We start from the raw sequence: 26364 nt of genomic DNA on the forward strand, positions 1-26364 counted from the left end.
GAAATTGCAAAACTATACATATGGTAAAATCCCCTTTATGTTAAATCCCATTGAACTAAATTATCTTTTATATTTAAATCTGGACAGAGTTGTAAATGCCTAGAGTAAGGTGATGACCTCTGGGGAAAAGGAGAAGAGCTTGAAGAAAGAAGGACCTGACAGCAACTTTTAGTGCTCACTCTGAATACATCTTGCTTTCTAATACATCAAGGTATTCATATCTTACTTGGATAATTAAAAAAATTAATATCTCATGGTTAGTTCAAAAATAATAATATCCCACGGTTAGTTTAAAAATAACCACAACCTGGTTGCCTCAGTCTGTGCAGCATGCAACGCTTGATTTCAAGGTTGTGAGTTAAAGCCCCACGTTGGGTATGGAACTTACTTAATCAAAATAGTAATAATAATAAAATAATAATGATAATAATAATAATAATAATCAGCTGAGGTAGAGTGGAGCGAGATTAAAAACTGCTGTAGCAGTCTGAAAAAGAATGGGAAAGGGCAACTGAATTAGAGTTGTGTCAGCAGAAATGGAGAGGAGGAGGTGGTAGGGTGAGAGGGAAAATCTCTACGCCTTTTAAAGGGTGTAGTGAGAGAAGGAAGATTTAATATGGCTGACTACAATAGTGACATCTTTAACAAGAACAGAGAATAAGAAAACCTACTGATTTGTGAGGAGAAGATAATTTTTATTTTGGAGACACTGAATCTGAGATACTGATATCCAGGTAGATATACTGCAAGTCTCCCAGAAAGATGTAATATTTAGAGACGCAGACCAGAACTACCCTGGGGTTAAGCGACTAAATCCTTGAGGTAACAATTATAAAACAACTGTAAGTGGACACGGATTGTACTTCTTTGTTATGAGCACGGTCTAATGTTCCATTTGAAGTTACATAACACATTTAGTCCTGGAACAGCTACGTATTTATAGTTGTGTATTAAAATTGATCTTAAGAGGTGACAATATTATATCACAGAAAGGAATTCATTCACATTTTTTTCAATAAATTCTTGCATAATGAAACCTGTCTTCCATTTGGTACATTTCCCACTTAAAACTCTGTATCTAAATCAAACTCCTGAATATGAATGAAATTTGCAAGAACATAGAAAACATATTATAAGCAAATATGATTTTTATAAGTAAAAGTTGTAAATGGTTTAAGTCCTACTCAAGGCATTTTTTCCTATCACAATTCCATTAAAATGTTACTGCCCTGGGTCCTCACAGGATATTCAAGTCCATTGGTGGGGTTACTTATGGCATTTTAAAACTATTCAGATGGCTAAGCTTTTGCAACTAGGGGGTGCTGAAGGACTACAGAGGATTATATTACATCTTATTTTTTAAAAATTTGGTAATCAGTGAAAATCTTTTAAAAAATTAAAGTCTTTAATAAAATAGCATTGAATTACATATAGCAATTTGCATAAACAATATTTAAACACATTTTATCATTGAATTGACCATATATACCCTCAGCTGCAACAAAACTCTCCAAATAATGTAAATATACTTACTCGGTCTTATGTTTGTTATTATATGAATTATGGATAATTCCAATTTCAGCTACGGAGAAATAAAAAGGTACACTGGATTGATATCACTAGGAAATGGGAGACTTATAGACCAGAAAATGCCTATTTCAGGTTCAAACAAGATCAAAGTAAATAAATCTAAGGAGTCTAGACTTTTAGCAAGAAAGAAAATACAACTAGCAATGAGACCTAACTTAAACAAAGATATTACATACTTAATCTTTAAATGTTTTATAGTAAATCCAAAAAGTATTCAAATAAAAAAAGAAACAAATTCAGAAAAAAAATTAATTTTACTTAAAAATATGTAAGCATTTTAATAAAGAAGTTAAAATCTTCCAATGATTTTTTTTCCCCCCAAACTCAAGTTACTTCCAGGAATAGGGTATTTTCCTCTTTGTTTCTTAAAAATTATGTGAAATCACATATCCTTTATTATAGTCCAATTTAAAATATTTATGACTCTTTAAGCCACCATGATTTTATATATTCTGTATCAACAAAATGAAATCCATGAAAATATATTTAGGCTTTAAGGTGGATTAAATAGAATTTCTTTTGTCAGAAATATTTAATAAATGTATCTATCCTTTATTTTTATTTTTATCAGAAGTCAGAATTCAGTATGAATTTATATAAATCTAGATTTCCCTTTGTTTCCAAAATGCTGACTGTGTTTCATAAGCTGGCATTTTGACAAAACAGGCACACTTTAAAATGAGCTGATTTTACAAATTAGTAATTTTTTGAACTTTATTTCTCCACAGAGCCCACATAATTATAGTTGATATATTTCTACTTACAAAGTTTAAACAATATGTAATATAACTTTGCTTAATCTGTGATAATACCATCTAAAATTGTACAAGAATAAGATGGCTTTCTCTGAAAGTTACAAGGAAGGAAATTTGAAATACTACATACATTAGAATGGTGATCATAACAGGATCCAGCGTGCACGTCATTTTATTATCAGAATCATCTGAAGTATCTGCAATTTACACTAACTGAAGAGAACTGTTTGGATTTTATTTTATGTAGTATGCTTATCCTTCATTTATTCCTAAAGCAATGTGTTTGCTATACATATATACATCATTAGTAGAGCACAGAAGTAACAAGATCATGCTGCCATTCAAAAGTAAGGTGCCACATTTTTATTACAATCAAATGGCATCCAAAATGCAATATATTGCTATGAAAATGCAAAAAATTTTCCGATTGGCATTTATGGATGAGGCCGGTCACAATGAAATGGCATTTTATTTTACACAAATGAAAAAGATCTATCATAAATATATAGACCAATATATAACATTGAAGAACAAGAAGCAGAAAGGAAACAATGCTCTTGCATAAAGATCAATTCGCTTTGCTGCTGTTGGAATAACAGGTTTGGCAGGGGGCGGCTTCTTGTTGTTCTTTGCCTGAGATTTCCCAAGCCCATTGTTGACTTCAATAGGTTTTCCATAGCAGTCATAATTGGATAATTCAAAATCTCTTGGTAAGCTTCCAACAATGCTGAAGTCATTAGACCTCAGGTCAGACTTGGAAGTGCAAACCTTTTTGCATCTCGTCTCTCCAACCTGAGAATAAAAGTTAAGGACAGAGTACATTTAGCATTTTTCTATTCATAAAACATCTCTTCAAAAGGATATTTTAAAAATCTGATGGTTTAATCAGTTGACTATTATCTCTGTTTCACAAAAAGAATCAATAGTAACTGATTATGCCATCAGATTACCTGAACATTTAGGGCTCTAAAATGTTGCCCATATAACAAGGCTTATGTCATGGAATAAACTTTTGATAGGTTACTTTATGTCAAGAGACTCAAAGTGCAGATCAACATTTATCTTAGGTGCTTCCAGGCTTGTGAGAGTTCTCAGTTGAAATACCAATAAATTACAATCCAATATTTAACCCTGACACAGGCCATATTACCACAATACATGGATTACAGAAATCTTCTGGTACTTCTAACCTTTGACTTCCCCATGGATTCTATTTCCAAAGATGGTGGTTTATAAATGACTGAGGCATTTCTCTCTTCAACGAGACAGACTCTGTCTCTAAACTGCATTCACAAATAGGAACTAAAAGATGGTCACAGTGATCATGAATCAAAGATCTACTGATGAAAGGCATTCATTCCTAATTTGTTGATTAAAGTGGATTAGCCAACCACACTCAGAGAATCCAAAGAAATTGTGTGTATTTCATCCAGATCATATGTCACAGAGATTATTCAGTTGACGATCTCTGAACTATTAAATTTAAATCCATTCCCTATAATATACAAAATAATTATTTCACATTGAACTCTCTCCAGCAATCAGAAATGCTCTCAGAAAAAAAAAAAAAAATAGATGCCAACCCCAACGTCTTAAGATAGCACTGATACTACAAAAGGCCACAGAAGGGTAAGCTCTTGACTCTACCGCTTAATTTCCTACTGTTCCTAATCCTGAGTTCTGTGATCCGCTTTTGGAATCTCCATTATTGATATTTATCGCTTTTACTGAAGAAGGAAACCTGTCATTATATACTGTTAGTATACTATAGCTACTCTAGGTTTTGCCTTATTAGTATAATACAATGATTAGTTATATAGATTCTATTTACCTTTTACCAGATTATGGCTGGGTAAAACTCATGCTTAATGTAAGAAGTAACACAAATTATTTCCCAGCAGTATTTCAGGTAGCAGGACCCTATCTTTTATCTGGACAAACACTGAGTCATATCTTCTGGGCAAGAGCCAGATGGCAGTGTTTAGAGGTGGACAGCACATGAAATTAAGATATACTGAGTGGAAAAAAAAAAAAAAGCTAAAATGTGTTTGTGCATATTCCATCATTATACATGTAGATTATTTCCATTTTTTTTCAATTATGAACATGTACTGGTAATGTTATTTTTTAAGCTGGTATATAAGTGTTGGCTTTATTCAGATATACTTTATACCACATAGATATTGTACAATCCTACTAAGAATTATTAAAAAATATGTTTATATAAATATATATATTATAAATATAATATATAAATATAACTAAACAAAAATACACAAACTATTGATAAGTAGGAATGGGAATTCTGGAGCTGGAATTTTACCTATTTATTTATTTATTATATGTTTTTTTGGGGGAATTTTACCTTTCTTAGTGTTTCATACTAAGAAAAAAAAAGATGTGAAACACCAATATATTAACATATTTAGATGCTTTGATGGAACTTTGTTTAGCTAACAGAGGCCAACCTTAAGAAAGAGGATTCCCCCTCCCCTTTCCTAATGTGCAGTTACAATTTACCAATTGTGAGAAGTCAACTGACTTTAAAAGAGTATGTCTTAATGAGGTAGCTATTTTTGATTGAGCAACCACAGGTCCAGGGTCTAGTCCATATCAACTTATGCACTGTGTCTAGGAAAATATCTGGCATAAAATAGGGACTGGTCAGTTGGAATGAGAACAAAGGTAGCAACTAAATCTAAATTATTTAAATATGACTTTGGGAAATCATATATATATAAAATTATGAATATCTATATATGAATGTTAGAAATATTTGAATATATACACAAATATGTGAATATTGTGAATTATGATTATATATAATAGAAAATATATTTTATATATATATATATATATAAAATTTACTTTTACACCTTCCATCTAAATTCCCCAAATTGAAATTTTAAAAGGCCATTTTCAGTAAGGAGGCCATTTTCAGTAAGGAGTCTGTCATTTAAACCCCACCACCATGCACACGCACACAGAGACTCACATTCACTCTCACACACCTTCCTTCCATTTAAAGCTCTAATTTTCCAGTGGTATTTGAGGAGTAAGTCTCAGAATATATCAGTGAACTTTTGTGAAGAGTAAAATTGCTGCCTTGATTGGAACAGAGGTTGAGAATAGACTCTACATATCAAATTTTTGCATTTTCCTCAGACTCTCAGAACAATCTTCAAAATCTAGGACTCTATGGATATCCCATCTTGCTTTCTCCCTTTAGAATTCTCTACTCCAAAAGTTTTTTACTAACTGTGCTTTAGAATCCACTTATCAAAACAAAGGGGTATTCTAGCTTCTGCCAATAGACTTAAGAAGCATGCTTCTCATTTTTTTTACTTTTTCACAAAGAAAGCCATACATATTTACTATAGAAATGCATTTACTTTAAATCTTATACACAGCTCTAGGTATAGTTTTAGTATCTATAAATAACTAAACAAGTAATCAAATTATATTTATACTATAACCTAAGTCACACATAAATACTTCAAATTTCCTAATCTGTTTTATTTACAAAAACATATTCTTAGATTCTGCTAGCCATTTTAACAATTTTAGAATTTAATCTACACAATTTATTCAAAATGTAGACATAAGATGTTATATTTATTCAGAGAGATTATTTAAATATATTATGTACACATGTCAGTAAAAGAAGAATAATTTCTTCCATGTTAAAATAATAACATAGAAAAGCACTCCAAAGAGCTTCAATTTAGTTATACTAAATCTTCAATCATTTAATGTATTAAAATCTCTTCTAGAAATGTATTTGAAGATTCTTTTATTTGAAAAGAGTGGAGTTGTGTGTGTGTACTGAAGGAGAGAACCTCTACTATAGAAATATCTTTTAATTATGTGACACAACTAAATAAGAAATAAGAAGTCCTCAGGTTCCTTAAATAGGTCATGATTCATGGCTGGTCTCACTTTTTCCATTCATTGAAGATTTTACACAAACATAACTTTTTTTAGTTAATACTCTACACGTAATTATCATAATAAATATGTATATAAAAGTACAAAAATATTTACAATGTCATACTATTTTAAGCAATTATAATATCACATCAAGAGGGATTCAATAAACTCCTGATTAATAAGAGCGTAACCCTACATAACACATTCTTAAAAGTGATCTTGGTTATATTAATCTCCAATTTATAATTTCTCAATTTTTCCTCATATAAATATGTGTCTCATTTATCTTCATCATATAAGCTTGTCATTCCTGAAAATTACTGGTAGCAAAAATGAGGTAGTATGATAATGAAACTGTCAAGAATAAAAAATGATGCAGATAAGAACTTCCTAATTCCTCAAATTATAACCTTTAAGATTTTTTTTTTGTGTGGTCTTTTTCAGTTTGAGTCACACATTTAAAAGCAAATCTCCTTATGTAATATCTCTTGACCAGAAGACTTACAGATGATTTCATGGGGATAATGGTATCTTCTGCAGTTAATAAAAATAGGTTCAGAAGGGAATAATCTCTATATATTTTACCAAATTTAAGTCATTCCTTATTTTTTAAAAACCTAACATTACCATAGGAAACAACATCTCATTCATGTATGAACAGCAGGTTTTATGTTTTTAATTGTTCAAATCCAAAGGCAAAGACACTTTTTTTGTCTTTTATTCACAATATCTTTCTTATGAATAGCACATGGCACATACTGGGCATTGGGAAGAGGATGATATTAACAACAGTAGGTCCTCAACATTTTTGTTGAATTTAAAAAGGTTATACAAGTAAACAAACAAATTAGTAGGTAAAATACTGTAATGGTTGAGGAAGTACTAAATTTGGGGGGTAACCTAGATAATTATGTATGTATGACGACAAATTTATATATGCAGGCAAAATTATAAAAATATGCTAGAAGCAGGATCACATTATCATTGATGTTTCTTATTTCTTACACTTTTTAAAATCATTTCTTTCCTTCACAAACACAGTATTATTTTAAAAGATCAGCATGATCAAAAATTACCTATAATCCAAATTTCACTGTGCTTTAATTAATAACTATTGTTATTCTGTTTAAAAACAAATAACATAACATTTTGAAACCATACCCCAGAGGGTTCATGAGGTTGAAACTAGCAGAAAGTTTAAAGCTTGTTTTTCAGAGAATTGTTTCTCCCTAATCAGCTATTGTGTCTTTTCAGACCCTACTAACAGATCCACTAGCTGTTTCTGCAGAAGCCTGAACGCAAGGTCAACTGATATGGTGCCAGCCTATGGACAAGCAAGGCCCCACATTCCTTAACAGAGATAACGAGACTAAGACCCCATTCCAGTCTATACCAGCTCTCAGAGCATGTCCACAGCCCCTTCTCCTTGTCCTAAGATAACCTCCTGATGTCAGGGGCTGAATTTTGCCTCCTTCTGGTGTTAAGTCCCCACCCCAAAGTGAACATGGGATTTATGTTACATATATGTTTGCTCATATGTATGGTTCATCTTTCCTCATGAATAGTCGTAAGTTTCCCTGCCCTTTTCATCAATATGTATGTAATCTCCTTCCCTGAATTTCCCCTTTAAAAACCCCATTTCTTCGCCTGGAACCTCAGAGATGGTCCTTGGACACTAATCCGCCATCTTCCCAGGTTGCTGGCCTCCTAAATAAAGCAATCTTTCTTTTCCAACCAACACTTTTCTCTTGAGTACTTTCTTTTGAGTGGCAAGCAGCCGAACTTGGGTTTCAATAACAATTTCATTGAAATTACTTTGCAAAAGTTTATGTTTTGAAAGCAAAGTACACTGGAACGAGTGCATTTTGAAATCAGAAACTTTTTTCACAGCAAAACCACTAAATTAAAAAGACAACAATTTTTTAATTTCTCTTTTTTATATTCTTTTATGTCAATGTGTAACAGTCTTATGAATTTATCAAGCTTACACATTTGCTCTAAGTTTGATGTATATATTAAAGATGCTATTTTTTTACTCATTCTCATTTTGAAGTCTATCTCAGGATACAAATATTACATAGGTACAATGTTCATTTTAGAAATTGCATTTGGCCTGTAAGCAATAAGAATAATTTACATTTATTTCTGGAGATTAAAATTTCTGGTCAACTTTTAAACTCCCTAAGCATCACTCTATGACTTTTTTGTAGCAAAATGTAATAGTTTCAGAATCCAAACACGTGTGTTTCTGTTAGCAACCCTAAACACAATAAGAATTAAAATACAGAAGTTCTTAAATATGTTGAACTTTTCTTCATTGGGTAATTATTTTAATGCCTGAAAGCTAAATTTAAAAAAACATGATTCTTTTTTTTAAATTTTATTATGTTATGTTAATCACCATACATTACATCATTAGTTTTTGATGTAGTGTTCCATGATTCATTGTTTGCATATAACACCCAGTGCTCCATGCAGAATGTGCCCTCTTTTATACCCATCACCAGGCTAACCTATCCCCCACCCTCCTCCCCTCTAGAACCCTCAGTTTGTTTCCCAGAGTCTATAGTCTCTCATGGTTCATCTCCCCCTCTGATTCCCCCCCCTTCATTTTTCCCTTCCTACTATCTTTTTTTTTTTTAACATATAATGTATTATTTGTTTCAGAGGTACAGGTCTGTGATTCATCAGTCTTACACACTTCACAGTGCTCACCATAGCACATACCCTCCCCAATATCTACCACCCAGCCACCCCATCCCTCCCACCCCCACCACTCCAGCAACCCTCAGTTTGTTTCCTGAGATTAAGAATTCCAAAGAACATGATTCTGGGGAGAATTCAAGATGGCCTAGGAAGATCCTGATCTCATCCCTCCCATGGACATAACAGATCTACATCTGCATATGGAATAATTCCCTCTGAAGGGGATCAAGAAATTGGATGAAGAGAGCCCCTGCAATAAGCAACATCAACAAAATGGGTAGAAGAGGCAGAGATACGGTCTTGCTGAGGGAAAAAAACCACACCTCAGGCACAGCACTCCATGTTTAGGAGGGATCTCAAAGGTATAGAGCTTTATCCTGAGGAGTGAAAGATGTGAGCTCCATATCATGCAACTTAACCCTTAGATTCTGCACAGGAGACATGAGTCCCCAAAATACCTAACCTCTGAAAACTAGTAAGGAATATGGCCAGGAAAACTATGGAACCATAGTAACAGAAAAACCCACTCTTAAAAGGCTCACGTGCTGACTCACTTGACATGGAAACCAGTGCAAGAACAGGAGAGAGCTGAGCCTCTCTTCCCCCAGGAACTTAGACACTGGAGGCAGCCATTTTTACTACCTTGTTCTGCCATGCTGATGCTGGCATTGGTGAACACCATTTTGGAATCCTCCCTCTAGACTGCTAATGTCAGAGGGCATGCCCCATAAAGGGCATCAAACAACACGTGCCTTGGTCAGGCCTTGCAGCTGACAAGATAATAACCCCACCCACCGTGCACCTGCAGCAGTCAGAGCCAGGCATCCCAGCCAGTTGGGCCAGGGGCCACTCCCACCTACTACATGCCCACAACAGTCATGTCCCCACCACAACAGTAGGGTGCACATAGCCTACACAGGGGGTACTCCTGGAACACCTGGTTCTGGTGACCAGGAGGATTTGCACTTCTGGGCTCCACAAGACAACACCTACATAAGGCCACTCCTTCAAGACCAGGAAAAGGAGCTCAACTACTTAATACTTAGTAACAAACATGGAGAGTTAGGCAAATGAAGAGACAGAGGAATATGTTCTAAGTGAAAGAACAAGACAAAATCTTGGTAAAAGAACTTAATGAAATGGAGTAAGCAATCTACCTGATAAAGAGTTCATAGTAATGGTCATAAAAATGCTTACCAAACTCAGGAGAAGAATGAATCAACACAGTGAGAATTTCAACAAAGAGATAGAAAATATAAGAAAGCATCAACCAGAGCTGAAGAATGCAATAACAGAAATGATAAATACACTAGAGGGAATAAACGGCAGATTAGATGATACAGAAAAATGGATCAGTGATCTGGAAGTCAGGATAGTGAAAATAACCCAAATTGAACAGCAAAGAGAAAAAATAATTTTAAAACTGGATAGTGTAAGGGACTTCGGGACAATACCAAGTATACCAACATTCACATTAGAACTCATACCACTCAATATCAAAAAACACAATCCAGTTAAAAACTGGGCAGAAGGGGCATCTGGGTGGCTCAGATGGTTAAGCATCTTTCACCCCCACCTAGCAGAAACAAACTGCTTCCCCTCTTCTACACTGGGGATGATGTCATAGGAGGCCTAGCAGAGAGGCAGGACTTTTATCACCACAAAGTGGTAACAAGGGCATTCCCCCTGTAGTATCAGTGAAGATCACATGGGGTATTAAAAACTCCCAATCCCACCCTGCAATAATGAAGAGACCCCATCCTCACTGTGTGAGGATCTGGACTTCTACTTCTGGAAGTACTGATGCATCACCCTTCCTTCTCCTGGAAGGACACAGTCAGAGAAAGCCAGCTAAAACAAGAAAGGAAAGATTCAGAGTCTCATAAAATAATATGAAAATGTTCAGGTTTCAGTAGAAATCACTCATCATACAAAGGACTAGAGAAGATCTCAAATTGAATTTTTTAAAAATACGATCAGTAGATACCAACACCAAGATGAAAAATGTATTAGAATTATCTGAGAAATGTTTTAAAACATGGATGATAAAAGCGTTTCAATCAGGTATTATGAACATTTGTTAGAAACCTTTGAAAAATAGAAAGCCTGAGCAAAGAAATACAAAGTCTTGGGGAGGGAGGGAGGAGGGAGGAAGGAAGGAAGGAAGGAAGGAAGGAAGGAAGGAAGGAAGGAAGGAAGGAAGGAAGGAAGAAAGAAAGAAAGAAAAAGAAAAAAGACAGACCAAATGGAAAGTTTAAAACTGAAAAATACATTAAGCAAAATATAAATCTCAGTGGGTGAGCTCAACAGAAAATTGGAAGGGGCAGAGGAAAGAATCAGTGAATTAGAAGATATAACCAAAGAAATTATCCAGTCTCAACAAAACAGAGAAAATCAACTAGAAAAAAATGAAAAGCCTTAGGGATCTGTGGGACTATAACAAAGGATCTAACAGTTGTGTCATCAGAGTCTCAGAAAGATGGGAGAAAGAAAGCAGATCTGAAAAGGTACTAGAGAAAATAGTAGCTGAAAACTTTCCAAATTTGCCAAGAAACATAAGCCTACATTAAAAAAAAAAATGTTTTTTAAGATTTTGTTTATTTACTTGAGAGAGAGAGAGCACGCACATGCAAGTGAATGCACGCTCAGGGGAGGGGCAGGAGAAGCAGGTCCCTTGCTGAGCAGAGAGCCCGAGGTGGGACTCGATCCCAGGATCCCGGGATCATGACCTGAGCTGAAAGCAGATGTTTAACCCACTCAGCCACCCAGGCGCCCCTTTAAGTCTACATTTTTAAACAAGCTGAACAAATCCCAAACAGGATAAACGCAAAGAAATCCACACCAAAACACAGAATTTAACTTCTGAATAATAAAGATCAAAAGAAGTCTTGAAGGTGGCCAGAGAAAAATGAGTTTACCCTCAGGGGAAAAACCATATGAATTAAGTGGGGTTCTCATCAGAGGCCACAGAGGCCAGAAGGAGGTAGCACAATGTTTTTTATGTGCTAAAGGAACTGTCAACACAGAATCCTATACTTAGTGAAATTATCCTTCAGAAATGAAGGGGAAATCAAGACTTCCTCAGATGAAGGAAAACTAGAACAATTTGTTACCAGCAGCACCACCCAAAGTAATGGATAATGGAAATTCTCTAAAAGTAAACAATGGAAAACATATCAGAAAAAAAGCAAGAACATGGTAAGCAAAAAGATACATAAATACAATAAGCTTTTCTTCTCCCTCTCAGTTTTCTAAACTATGTTTGATAGTGAAACAAACAGTATAACACTTTCTAATTAGGTTCTAAGAATATTTACAGTTCTATCATAAACAGAAAGTTAAAGGGATGTTAAAGAATGTAATGTTTCGGGACACCTGGGTGGCTCAGTCGGTTAAGCGTCTGCCTTCAGCTCAGGTCATGATCCCAGGGCCCTGGGATCGAGTCCCGCATCGGGCTCCCTGCTCTGCGGAGAGCCTGCTTCTCTCTCTGCCTCTGCCTCTCTCTCTCTCTATCTCTCATGAATAAATAAATAAAATCTTTAAAAAAAAATTAAAAAAAAAGAATGTAATGTTTCTACACATCACACAAACTGGCAAAATAATGACACCAGTCAACCGTAATAAGTTATGTACATGTAATTAGTACCTAGAGCAACCACTAAACAAGATAGACAAAGAGATACACTTAAAAACAATATAAAAAACTCAAAATGTCATTCTATAAAATGTTTAAGTAACCTTCATGAGAGCAAGAAACAGAAAAGAGGGAGATAAGAAAATGAAACAGAAAGCAAACAAAACAATAGACTGAAGCCCTAATATATCAATACTTATATTAAAGTTAAATGATCTAAATATACCAATTAAAATATGAGAGTAGTAGAGCAGATTAAAAGTCATAAATCAACAATATATGTTGTCTACAAGAAACTCACTTCAAATATAATGATATAGACATGCTGGATGCAAAAGGATGGAAAAAGACATGCCAAATATATGACCTCCCTAAGGTCATGATAGCTCTGTATTAATGAAAATTGTATACTCATTCTTCATAAAGGGATTTAGGGTATGAACGAGTTATAAGACCTGAAAAGCCCTCCCACAAAGTAGTGACTAACATTGCAGAGAGTCTTGGCTGTAGATGCAGAAAATGAGTTTAATGACTTAACCAGAACCAAAAAAAATTTTTGTAATTTTTCTAAAAAATCTAGCTTCAGGCAGCACCACATAAAAACAGTTTGCCCGCTTTTGCATTTAAAAATGTGTATGTGGCATACTTGTCTAACATTCTAGGTAAGGGACATGGTGGTAATTAGCAAACAGACTAATGGCCCCATTAACATGGGGCCATAATATAGGCAGAGGAGGTGATTCGTAATCCATGAAATAGACTACTGCCCCAGAATTTATCAGAATCTAAAGGCACTGCCTATTGTTCTTAGATCTATGATCGAGTGATAAAGCAAGGTCCAATTCTGTAAGCACTCACCACTGGGCTGGACAGATCCCAGACTCTGGGTATAGTTTCTCTAGGAGCCAGTCATCCAATAAATAAGTAGCCTGCCTGACATATTCTGTGTGCAGCTCTCTAACTTAGTGGGGAACAGTAGGGGGTTTTATCAAGAGCATGGGCTCCCCTAAGGTCTTCAGTGATGACAGAATGTCAGTGCTCCCGGCAGTCCTGTGGCCTCTCAGTGATGGCTTATCAAGTGAGGAACAGGAGGAAGGTCTATACTTCGGCAAGATCTCCACGTTCAATGGTAGCCATCAAAGCAGAAATGTACCATGAAACTCCACGGAAAGTCTTCTAGAAATTTGATAAGCTGTTGATTTCTTTTTCTTAATTAGTATTTAACCTAAGTGTTTTTTTATTTCTTTGCCAAAAAAGTATGCTGTGTACAGTTCCTTTTCCTCTGTGAAAGAAAAATGACAGAATACCAATTCTATCAAACCTTCACACACAGAGAAAAGTATCTTTCTCCTGATGCTGCAGAGAGGATGGGGGAAATAATTTTCCCTGTATAGTTTCATTCTTACCTGCAAAGTGCTAATGTGAACAGGAGTCCCTGTACCATTCACAGTATTCTTTTTAGCAGCATTTCCACCTTTCCCATCTGCTTGCTCAGCCTTAGCAATTCTGGCTTTTTCTGCTTCAACTCTTTTGGGGTTATTCAACATCACCTGGACGACAGCATACTCCACCAGTGAAGCAAACCCAAAAAGAAGACAAGCAATGAGCCAAACATCAAGAGCCTTCACATAGGATACTTTGGGAAGTTCAGCAGCAAGGGTTGTACACTCGGAGGCCAAGCTGAGTACCGAGAAGATACCTACAGAAACAGAAATGGGAGTTAAAGTTGCTTTTTACCCCTGTGAAATGTTCTGCAAACATTACTTTTTGACAGTATCACTCTCCAGTAAGTTTCAATGCTCCTCAGGTCTCTTTTAAGCTCGAAGAGTATAAAAACAATACTGACATACCTTTTATGTTAGGATTAGTGAATGTAATTGGAGATGTTTGTAAATATTTAATATTTAAAAGTAAACAGAAATTTAAACCAAGGTATAAAAACACAATTTAGATCTGGTTTAAATACTATAGATGTCTAAAACTATTTTGTAGTATCTCAGAGAAAACCATAAAGCCCTCTAATTAGTTATGTCATTTTTCAGCTTTATTTTAGACAGTTATAGAACTGAATTTTACCCCATGAAGAATTATACCTGAGCAAGAATAGAACATACAAAGCAATTTTCTGATAAGGCTCACAATTAAAAAACAAAATCTAATAGAAAAGATAAAGATAGAGCATCCCTGATTATTTCAGGGAAACAAATGATTTCAGCTTTTCAAGGAAAGAATATTATTCTGCTATATGTAATATTAACCATTTATGGAAAGTTAACTAGTTATATATCAATTGAAGTCAAATAATTGTAAGATCCTAAAGGAAAATTGCATTAATTTATGTCCCTCTTTTTCTTTACACTTGCCACACTCCCAGCCTTTCCCTTTTGTCTCTTTCTTCCTTCCTTCATATTTTCAGAAGAGGGGATGGGCAAATATGACCCACTGGCACTGACTACCAATAACACACTGGGTCAGAAAAAGTCTTATATGATGTTAAGGGAGACTCACTTTCAGCCATGTAGTAAACAGGTGTGCCTTGACTCTGTGAGTCCAATTCACATATGGGGCCAAGTGCACTTTTTTATTCTAGATTTGACCACCACTGAGAATTAATGCATATGTTATCCTAATAAAGATGCACTTGGCTCTCTTTTCTCTTGCCTTGGGAATATGGTAGGTACTATATTAGAATTAATAATCAGTTAAAACATTGAAAAATGTATTCCACCAGTTGCATTCAGTGGCTTCTAAAAGGTATAGAGTTTGTTGGTTTGTTTTTTTTTATGTATTCAAGAGTTAAAACATTCTCTACTAGAAAGGTTTCTAGCAGATGGAAACAATATTACTTAGAATATAAAAATTTGATAAACATCTAATCTGCTATCATCCTGACTATCCTTAGTCCTGAAGAAAATTAAGAATTAATAGGATTATATTTTTAAAAGTTAATATAGGTCTTAATGTTTCTAACCTGGAAGTGGAAAATAACATAAAAATCCAAGGTCCTATCACTTATCGCTTGAAACTACAGTTAATTATACCTATGGGCATTAATTTGGCAAATTATATTTCCAAGTCAATTTTTCTATTCTTAATCAAATGTTATATGCCAACCTATCAATCAAAAACAAGCCTTACTTAATTCCTTGAGATAGACTATATTGACACACCATTCTCCACGTTTCCATAGCATTTCACGTTCCTCAATAACACAGAATGTATCAAACTTAGTAGTATACCTGAATATTTTCTGATATATTAGAAACTTCATGAGAAAATGGAGAATAATGTCAGATTATAGAAGATCCTAAAAGCACTATAATGAATTTACCATGTTTGGTAAAAAATATTAAGGAACTGTAAACTGAGGGAAGAGAAATGAAATTAGCAAAAGAATGTTGAATAACATTACTCTGGTAGGGATGTACAAAACAGACAAAGAAAGGAAAAAATAGTAGTTGCAGAAACAAAGCATGAGGAAAAGAAGGACAGAACTGATATAAAAAGGATTTTGAAGAGAACATTTTTAAAAGACTTGGTTATTGACTGAAGGAAGAAGGAAAAGATTGAGACAATTTTCTGAAAAACAGATTACTAGGAAAGTACCCATGAAAGATGGGAAGAAGAGACTTAGAAAAGATAATGACTTTGGTATGAAAATACTGAGTTAGGTTAGATAAAGGCCAAGAAACGCAAAATTGATAACCATGACACAGCACAATGCACTTGAGAGTTTTGTAAAAGGAAAGATAAGCCAATATCATGCAGATGGAGGTCATGTTGAAAATATAGAAAACTTTGTGAGGAAGAAATGCTGGAGTGTCAGAGAAAGAAGACCAAAGAAACAGAGAAGGGATTGCCTTTTAAAAGGAATGATATGACATTAATAGATTTTGGGGGAGGGAGAAAGGAGGTATTTATAATCCCAGGTATTAAGTTAGAAACCATGATAGTCAATTCTATTATGGTTTTTATCATTTCAAAGATGAAAGAATAGAAATGGAGATGAGTTATGGAGGAGGAGAATGTGAACATCACTGTATGCCTTCTCTTTAGGAAATCATATTAAAATAGGAAATACCCATTTTTTTTTATCCTAAAATAGGAAATCATGGGGCATCTGGGTGGCTCAGTCGGTTAAGTGGCGACTCTTGATTTCGGCTAGGTCGTGATCTTGGGGTGTGAAATTGAGACCTGCCTCAAGCTCTGCACTCAGAATGGAGTCTGTTTCAGATTTTCTCTCTCTCCCTCTCCCTCTACCCCAACCCCCACTCACACACACTCTCTCTCTAAACAAATAAAATCTTTTTAAAAAATGAAATCTGAGCAAATAATATTTCTTTAGACAAATACTGTGGCATTATCTTAATATATTCTTCAAATAAAATTACTTCACTGGTAAATAATGCATATTGAAATTCTGTCTGAATTTTAATAAATTATAAACCAATCAGAAGAAATTACACTACTAGGTATCTACTCAAAGAAAATGAAAACTCTAATTTGAAAAGATATATGTACCCCTAAGTTTATTGCAGGATTATTTATAATAGCCAAGATATGAAAGCAAACCAAGTGTCCAATGATAGATGAATGGATAAAGAAGATGTGGTATATATATATATATATATATATATATATACACACACATATATACACAGTGTAATATTACTCAGCCATCAAAAAAAATGAGATCTTGCACATTTGCAGCAATGAGGATGGAGCTAGAGAGTATAATGCTAATGTAATAACAAATGCCATGAACTGGTCAAGGAATAACTGCAAGTGTTCCCATACCTATCTAAACTACAAATGATTTTTATCTCATTAAGCAATAAACTATAAAATTCATATATGTGTAACTGTGATTAATAAAATGAAAATTTATTTAGAAGTACTACTAAATTATATTAAGATGTTATCATTTCACAATGCCTTAATCAAAGGATACTAAAAGGAAAACCATTATTAATATTATGTGGGAATCCAAAAATACTTTTTGACATTTCTGTAAGAGATCTTATTCCAGATGAAAAGAGTACAAGAAAGAAATGTATGTATGCGTGGTCTGCTAGAGGTCTGAGTTGTAACCTAAATTATTAATCTTTTTGACTGAAAGTTATTTGCTTAAAAAATTCCTTTTTAGCAGCAGTTAAAGCATTTTATGTACTAGAGAAAGGAAATGTTATGTATAATTTATAAAAGTTACTTCCAAAGTTACTTGCATAGTTACTTCTATACTTAAAGAAGTAGCTAAAGACAAAATTCTTTACCTAAAATTCATAGAGGGAGCTTTCATGTTTGTCAACAATGGAAAAGGTAAATCAAAATGAGATTGGGAGAATGTTGAGCATCTTTTCATGTGTTTATTGGCCCTCTGTAAGTCTTGGAAAAACATCTGTTCAAGTCTTCTGCCCATTTTTTAACTGGATTTTTTTTCTGTTTTGTTTGGTTTTGGTTTTGGTTTTTTTTGCTATTGAGTTGTGTAAGTTTTTGTATATTTTGGATATTAGAGTTATCAGATATATGATTTGCAATTGCTTTCTCCAGTTCGGTAGGTTATTTTTTCATTTTATTGATGGTTTCCTTTGCTGTGCAGAAGCTTTTTAGTTTGATACAGTCCCACTTGTTTATTTTTGCTTTTGATTCTTTTGCTTTTGATGTCAGATTCAAAAAATCATCACCAAGACCTATGTCAAGGAGTTTACCCCCTGTTTTCTTCTAGGAGGTTTATGGTTTCAGGTCTTACACTTAAGTCTTTAATCCATTTTGTGTTAATTTTTGTGTATGGTATAAGACAGTGGTCCAGTTTCATTCTTTTGCAAGTGACTGTCCAATTTTCCCAACACTATTGAAGAGACTGTCCTTTCTCAATTATATAGTCTTTGCTCCTCTGCCATAAATTAATTGACCATATATGCATGGGTTTATTTCTGGGTTCTCTATTCTGTTTCATTAATCTGTGTGTCTATTTTTCATGTCAATACAATACTGTTTTAATTGCTATAGCTTTGTAGTATAGTTTGAAATCAGGGAATGTGGATACCTCCAACTTTGTTTTTCTTTCTCAAGACTGCTCTGGCTATTTGGCATCTTTTGTAGCTACATACAAATTTTAGAATTATTCTATTTCTGGGAAAAATGCTATTGGAATTTTGTTAGAGATTCCACTGAATTTGTGTACTGCTTGGAGTAGTATAGACATTTTGACTATATCAATCTTCTAATCCATGGGTATGGAATATCTTTTCATTTATTTGCATTGTCTTCAATTTATTTCATCAATAACTTGTAGTTTTCAATATACAGCTCATTTACATCCTTGGTTAAATTTATTCCTAAGTATTTTATGCTTTTTAATGCAATTACAAATAGAATTTTCTTAATTTCTCTTATAGCTCATAATTAGTGTAAAGAAATACAACAGATTTTTGTGTGTTGATTTTGTATCTTGCAACTTTACTGAATTCATTTATTAATTCTAGCAGTTTTTTGATGGAGTCTTCAGGGTTTTCTGTATATGTCATCTGCAAATAGTGACAGTTTTAATACTTCCTTTCCAATTTAGATGCTTCTCTCTTTTTCTTGCCTAATTGCTCTGGCTAGGACTTCCAATACTATGTTAAATAAAAATAGCAAGAGTGGATATCCTTGTCTTATTCCTGATCTTAGATGAAAAGCTTTCAGGTTTTCACTGTTGAGTAAAAAATTGCCATTTACAACAACATGGATGGAGATAGAGAATATAATGCTAAGTGAAATAAGAGAAAGACAAATACTATACAATTTCACTCATATGTCGAATTTAAGAAACAAAACAAATGGGCAGAAGAAAAAAAAGATGAGAGAGAGAGAGACAAATCAAAAACCAGACTCTTAACTATAGAGAACAGACTGGCGACAGAGGCGACAAGGAAGGAGGGGATGGGTGAAATAGGTGAAGGGGATTAAAAGCACACTTATCATGATGAGCACTGAGTAATATATAGAACAGTTGAATCACTACATTGTACAGCTGCAACTAATATAATACTGTATGTTAACTATGCTGGAATTAAAATAAAATTTAAAAACTTAATAAAAATAAAATAATTATTTTTTTAAAAGCAAAACATATTTTTACTTTAAAATCAAGAAATCTCATTCCTGGGTATTTACCCAAGAGTAATGAAAACATATGTCCATACAGAGACTTGTACACAATTATTCATAGCAACATTATTTATAATAACATTATTCAGATTGGAAACAATCTAAATGTCTATCAATTATTGAATGGAAAAACAAACTGTGCTGTATCCATACTATGAAATACTGCTCAGAAATAAGATAGAGCCAAATATAAACATAAGCAACATCATGAATACATGTCAAAAACATAAATATGTCCCTACCCCTTGCCCATTCACTACCTTCTCTCTCTCTTCAAACTCACAATAATCTACCCTATCTCACTGGCAACTCATGATCTTTCTTCCTATTTTATTGAGAAAACAAAATCATTTACAAGCCCCCACTACCATATCTACTCACCTCTCTCTGTCTAAGCCTATATACTCTGCCTTCTCTCCTGATATTGTAGATAAGGGGACAGTAAACTGATGCACAGGGCACTGGAACACACCAACATCCACTCAAGTATGTACTGTCAACTCCTATTGTTTAGGAGTTGCAACAAAAACCATATGGCCCACAAACATGGAATATTTACTATCAGGCCTTTGCTGATCCCTGGGACAAATCCACTTTGTCCTAGCAAAGGCCAGTCTGTCTACCAGATCTCATCCCCTCTCACTTCTCAAGGACTCTGCTCCTGTACTTCTTCCATCTCTCATTTTTTCCTTTGTTAATGCTTGTTTTCCACCAAAAATAAACATACTGTAATTTTGTCCACCTTAAAAACAAAAACCAGAAACCTCTCAACTCCTATTCCCACCCCAGTTATTTCCTTATTCTCTTTTTCTTTTTACAGTTAACAATCTCCACCGGGTTGTTTATACTGGATGCCAATAGTTCCTCCCCTCCTGTTCTCTCTTGAAGTCACTCCAACCAAGCTTTCCTCTTGTCACTCTATGGAAACTGTCCTTATCATGGACACCAGTGACTTCCCCAGGTTGCTGAATCCAATGACAATATTTAGCCCCAAACTCACTTGATTTATAAGCAGCTTGACTGATCACTCCCTTCACCGAGAAATGCTTTCTCCATTTGGCTCCCAGGAACCTACATCATGCTGGTTGTTACTCATCTTCTCAGTCTCAAGGGTTGAGTTGTTAGATGTCTTCTGTACCTGTACTCCAGTCTCATCATTTTAAAGACAAATATAAACATAAGCAACTTCAGATAAATCTGAAGTTCTTACCACCAGCCTTGATCTCTCCTAAAAACCCCAGACCTGTATATCCAACTGACTACCTGATAACACTACCTAAAAGATACCTCAGATTTAACATGTCCAAAAAGAAGCTCCTGGTCTGCCCGTCTTCTCAAACCTACTTTACACGAAGCTTTTCCCATCTAATTTAGTGGCAGCTTCATCTTCCTGGATTCTCAGCCAGAAAAACCTTTGAAGTCAGCTTTGAGTCTGCTTTCTTAAATCCTACATACAACACATTTACAACACTCTTTATCTCTACCATATCCATCATCTATTTATGAGCATCTCTACCCCCTGGCAATGCTGTGATTGTTTCACCTGGACTATTATAGCTTCCTTACTGCTTTCCTTGCTTCCACCCAAGCCTCCTTTTACTGGGTTCTACACAAAGCAGGCAAGGAGAATCTGTTAAAATTTAAAGCAAATCATGTGCAAAAGCCCTCAAGGGCTTCCCATTTTACTCAGAATAAAAGCCAAAATCATCAGAATGCCTTAGGAGATGTTACATGGTCCCCTCACCATTGTTCTCTTTCTGACCTCATCTACTAATCATTCTTTCACTCATTCTGCTCCGGCCACATTGGCCTTGGCAGTCCCAAAATATTCCAAGCATGTTCCTGCCTCAGGAATGTTGGCCTTGATGATCACTATCCCAGCTCATTCTTTCCTAGATATCCACAGTGACTCATTTTTTCACCTCCATCACATTTTTATCCAATATCACTTCTCTCTGAGCAATTCCTGACAAGCAGGCTGCTGTCCCTGAACTCTCTGTCCCTACATCAACTTTCCACCCACTCCCTGGGCATTAGGAATTTTTTTTAACTGAAGTGTAGTTGACATACAATGTTATATTAGTTTTAGGTGTATAACACAGTGATTCCACAATTTTATACATTGCTCAATGCTCACCATGATTAAATGTAGCCATCACCACTCACCACACCCTGTTATTACAATGTTATTGACTATATTCCCTATGCTGTACTTCTCATCTCCATGACTTATTTGTTCTATAACTGGAAGTTATATGTCACCATCTTATATATTACATATTGTACTTATTTGGTGTCTCTTTCTTTCCAAAAAAATACACTCATTGAGGCTTAGTGTTTTCCTTTTATCTATTTCATTAACTATCTATTTGCTATTTACTTTAACTCTATGCCTATCTTCTGGAATATTGCTTAGGACATAGTTGGTGCACAATAAATACTTGCTGAATGAATCAAGTGTGTAAAAGTGCTTTATAAACTATAATGTAATGTATAAATGAGGCATATTATTAACTCCTGAATGTGTAATAAGCACTCTCCACTCATATTTTCAATCCTCCAATTAACCCTTTGAGTATTTTTTCATCCCTACTGACATTTTTTAAGAGTATGTTTAAAGAGGTTAGATCTGTTTGTTGTCTAAATTGTCACAACTAGTAAGCAGAGAGCAGGAATTCAAATCCAGATTTAACTGAAGAGACTGACTTTAAACCATTAAACACATTTGCTTCATACAACAGTTCTACTGGATGTTAAGTGGACAGTTTAGGGACTTTATGACAGAAGTCCTGTAATGGAAAGGGATTTACAGAGAAAAATCCTTCAAGAATATGTCAGGGATTGAAATGTCTCTAGGGTACTCCTGGAAGTCTGACATTTCAATTTTTATCACTGTGTAAGAGTACAATATTACTAATAAGCAAAAAATTAACTATTTGGGGGGAAATGCATGATATTTTTGACAAGTCTAAGGATACAAATCTAGTTTTTAGGAGTTTCATTCTCAGTGCAGTATACTACATAGTTCACTCTCATCCCCTAAAGGAGTTAATCAATGGGTTGTCATTGTCTTCATTCCAGATACATAACCATTAGGATGAAATTTCCCACATTCCTGGTTATTAAGATGTAGATTTGGTCTCTGTGGCTCTTATTAAATATAAACCATCAAATTTCTTATCCAGGTAAAACTGTCATTTTCATTGCTTCTTCCTGGTTGCCTACTTTTTAAAATCTGTATTTCATTTAATTCCCTCAATATGTCAGGAGGGAGATTTGCACAGGGTCTTTTCAATGGAAATAAAAAATCAAATGCTGCAACCAGTCAGTCACTAAGAGGTCAGATATCCCACAGCCTTACCTATATAAGTTCCAGGTGATATTCAGAAAACACACACACATATATTCACGCAGTAATGAAACATTTTAAAACACTCTAAACAATCAAAATTTGTTGTAACAATGTCCTTATTTTTAAGTTTATTCACTTCACCCATTAGAAGAGCTCTTGATTATTTCATGAAGCAAAGACTTTTTCACCCCTATATACACACAATTTTCAAGACTGGCTGATGCTATTTCTCTGTGACAGAGCATTAAAAATAACAAATGGGGGAGCACGGATAACCAGCTCTTCTTCTCCCTAGCCACTCCTGATGACAGAGCACACAGTAATTGATGTTTAAGAAAATGACATGAAGTCATGTTTAAAAAGATACATAGTACCACATATTCCCTGGCGATGAGTATGAGATAGTAGACAATATTATTTAGAAAGATTCCCGTCATAATAGTTCTGTGTTTAAGTATGGCACTATTGGGGATTTTAGACTTTAGTTAATCTGTGAAAATTACTTAGTAATAATTATTGCATGAAAGTCAAAGTAGGATAGATTAACCAAAGATACGAAAAGAAAAAAAAACTTAGTATAATTATTGAGTGCATAAACATTGAGAAAATCTAGTTCAATGTCAAGTTTTGAAGAAAGCCTAAAAACAGATGAGAGGAAGGTTGCCTTCAATTCTAAAAGTCTGTTTTTTAAAATAGTTGATTATACAGCGAGTTATGCAAGGACATAACGTGTTCCCAACATGAGAAAGAAGCACGAATACTCTACCCAGGGGCACTCTGGCAGCACTTGCGTCCGGGTTGATCCAGAAGGAGAGCCAGGAGAGAACCACTATCAGCAGGGTCGGGGCATAGACACCCATCATGTAAAATCCAACCTGCCTCCTCAGGGTGAAGATGACTTCCACACAGGTGTAGTACCCTTTCAGAAACAAACTTTACGTTAGAAATAGGAGGGGCTCACCTACCTACAACGGCAAAAACCAATAGTGTACCTGTAAATTGTAAGTCACTTCTGTCTGAGGCAGTTTCACAAGGTAAATTCCCCAAAAAGAGTTTGTTCCTATAAATATATAATTTATTTGATGTAGAAGGTTGACACGACGGGACCCGTCTCACCTGACCTTTCACAACTTTATTATGACGTTGAGAAATAGACACCACATGCTGCTCCACTATGTCAGTGTCTCAGCTTTTAAGTCTTTGTTCAGGGAACTGGCAATGAACTTAAACTTTTCATTACCCACGGGCACTCTCAGAGCAATCGATCTAAGGGGGTCATATAGGGAGCAGTAAATCAAAGTGGAACAAATCTAAAAAGAAACATTCCACGACTATGTATTGTCATTATAATTTTTCAGCTACATGTATCACTTCTTATCTAGAAAGCGTAGCAGTCTACGATAACTCCTATGCATATTTAAACCTTAAAAAATTAAGTGTATTAGAAGTAAATCTTAGCAGGGATAAGAAATACATGTTTTCATTCTATAGAGATAAAAGATTATAAAGGGTAGATATCTGATATTCCTCTCAATTCTCTCCCTTCCTCCACTCCAGGCCCTCAAACATGCCTTATGAGGGAAAGGACTTCATTGTCACAAGCTGAGACAAATGCAGAAATAGCCCTACAACATAATTCTAGAGATGCCATGACACCAACTAGTCCCCCAAGTTAATCACAAATTATGTGCAGCCTCATCATAGCCTTTGCCGACTTGAGAAACAAAATAAGTGACAAGATATTGTTCTAGCACCAGAATAGGAGAGACGCTTCTAGATGTTTGAGACTTTTTTTTTTTATAAATGCTTTAGCCCTTTCAGTTAGCAATTTAAATATAGTATTTAATGCCTGAAGTGCTTAATTTTGATAAAAATGTCATTTGCCATTCAAAAGAAACAAGGTTATGTGAAAATAACAGAAAGTTAAAATGTCTCTAATTGTGTTCAGCTTCAACATCATTATTTCAAAATGCTGAAACAAATAAATCAATGAATAAATAAAATAATTATGGGGAAAGGACAATATTACTTTTTTACTGTTTTATATTTTAAAAGTAATATTTATCTGATTTTCCTAATTAGTAAGAATACACACACTTCTGGCACTGGAACGATCTTCAAATTCATTCACTAATGGTACCTATGGCAGTACTAGCACACAATAGGGTCTTAAAAAATGCTCAGAAAAACAGCTATTCACATCCTCTTATTAAATAACTTAGACCTGGGGTGCCTGGGTGGCTCAGCCGTTAAGCGTCTGCCTTCGGCTCAGGTCATGATCCCAGGGTCCTGGGATCGAGCCCCGCTTCGGGCTCCCTGCTCAGCAGGAAGCCTGCTTCTCCCTCTCCCACTCCCCCTGCCTGTGTTCCCTCTCTCGCTGTGTATCTCTCTGTCAAATAAATAAATAAAATCTTTAAAAAAAAAAAGAAGTCTTCTGGTGCAGGGGCGCCTGGGTGGTTCAGTCATTGGGCGTCTGCCTTCGGCTTAGGTCATGTTCCCAGGGTCTTGGGATAGAGCCCCACATCAGTCTACTTGCTCAGCCGGGAGCCTGCTTCTCCCTCTCCCACTCCCCCTGCTTGTGTTCCATCTCTCGCTGTCTCTCCCTCTGTCAAATAAATAAATAAAATCTTAAAAAATAATAATAATAATAACTTAGACCAGAAATCTATCCTTTTCCCAGTATGAATTATAATCATTGCTACCTCTGAGAGATTAGAAAGATTGTGGGGCTAACATGTAACAAAAATAAAGAGCTGACTGGGGCGCCTGAGTGGCTCAGTTGGTTAAGCGACTGCCTTCGGCTCAGGTCATGATCCTGGAGTCCCTGGATCGAGTCCCTGGATTGAGTCCCTGGATCGAGTCCCGCATCGGGCTCCCTGCTCGGCGGGGAGTCTACTTCTCCCTCTGACCCTCCCTACTCTCATGTGATCTCTCTCATTCTCTCTCTCTCAAATAAATAAATAAAATCTAAAAATAAATAAATAAATAAAGAGCTGACTGGAACTGAAGTAAATTCTAATTATGCCAAATGTTTCCAAATTATATATAAAAAAACAACCCCCCCCCAAAATGCAGCATGTTTGTCATTTTTTTTAATTTTAATTTTATTAAAACTAGGCAATTAATTTAAATTGTGCATAGGTTTTAAAAAGATACAAGAGGTCAAACAAGGAGAACTCCCTCCCTTTTCTCTTCCCACCACTCATCTTAACTTCCTGCCTGGACAAACAAGAACATGTTTCTAA

General features: G+C 35.0%; 1 protein-coding gene across 2 annotated transcripts in view; it reads right to left on the minus strand.

Moving 5' to 3' along the window:
- Positions 1–1825: 1825 nt before the first annotated feature.
- The window catches only part of GLRB (glycine receptor beta), an 85438-nt gene continuing 60899 nt past the window's right edge, over positions 1826–26364 (minus strand). For both annotated transcript variants that reach the window (XM_081811530.1, XM_081811538.1), the window contains 3 exons: positions 23886–24038; positions 14022–14314; positions 1826–3137 (listed from right to left, as the gene is read on the minus strand). In XM_081811530.1, coding sequence (XP_081667656.1) covers positions 2841–3137; positions 14022–14314; positions 23886–24038 — 743 coding nt within the window. In that variant the 3' untranslated portion in view covers positions 1826–2840. The remainder of the gene's footprint in view (positions 3138–14021; positions 14315–23885; positions 24039–26364) is intronic.

The sequence above is a fragment of the Leptonychotes weddellii genome, chromosome 2 (genome assembly GCF_054177405.1).
Source record: "Leptonychotes weddellii isolate Sample4059 chromosome 2, ASM5417740v2, whole genome shotgun sequence".
Lineage (NCBI taxonomy): Eukaryota > Metazoa > Chordata > Mammalia > Carnivora > Phocidae > Leptonychotes > Leptonychotes weddellii.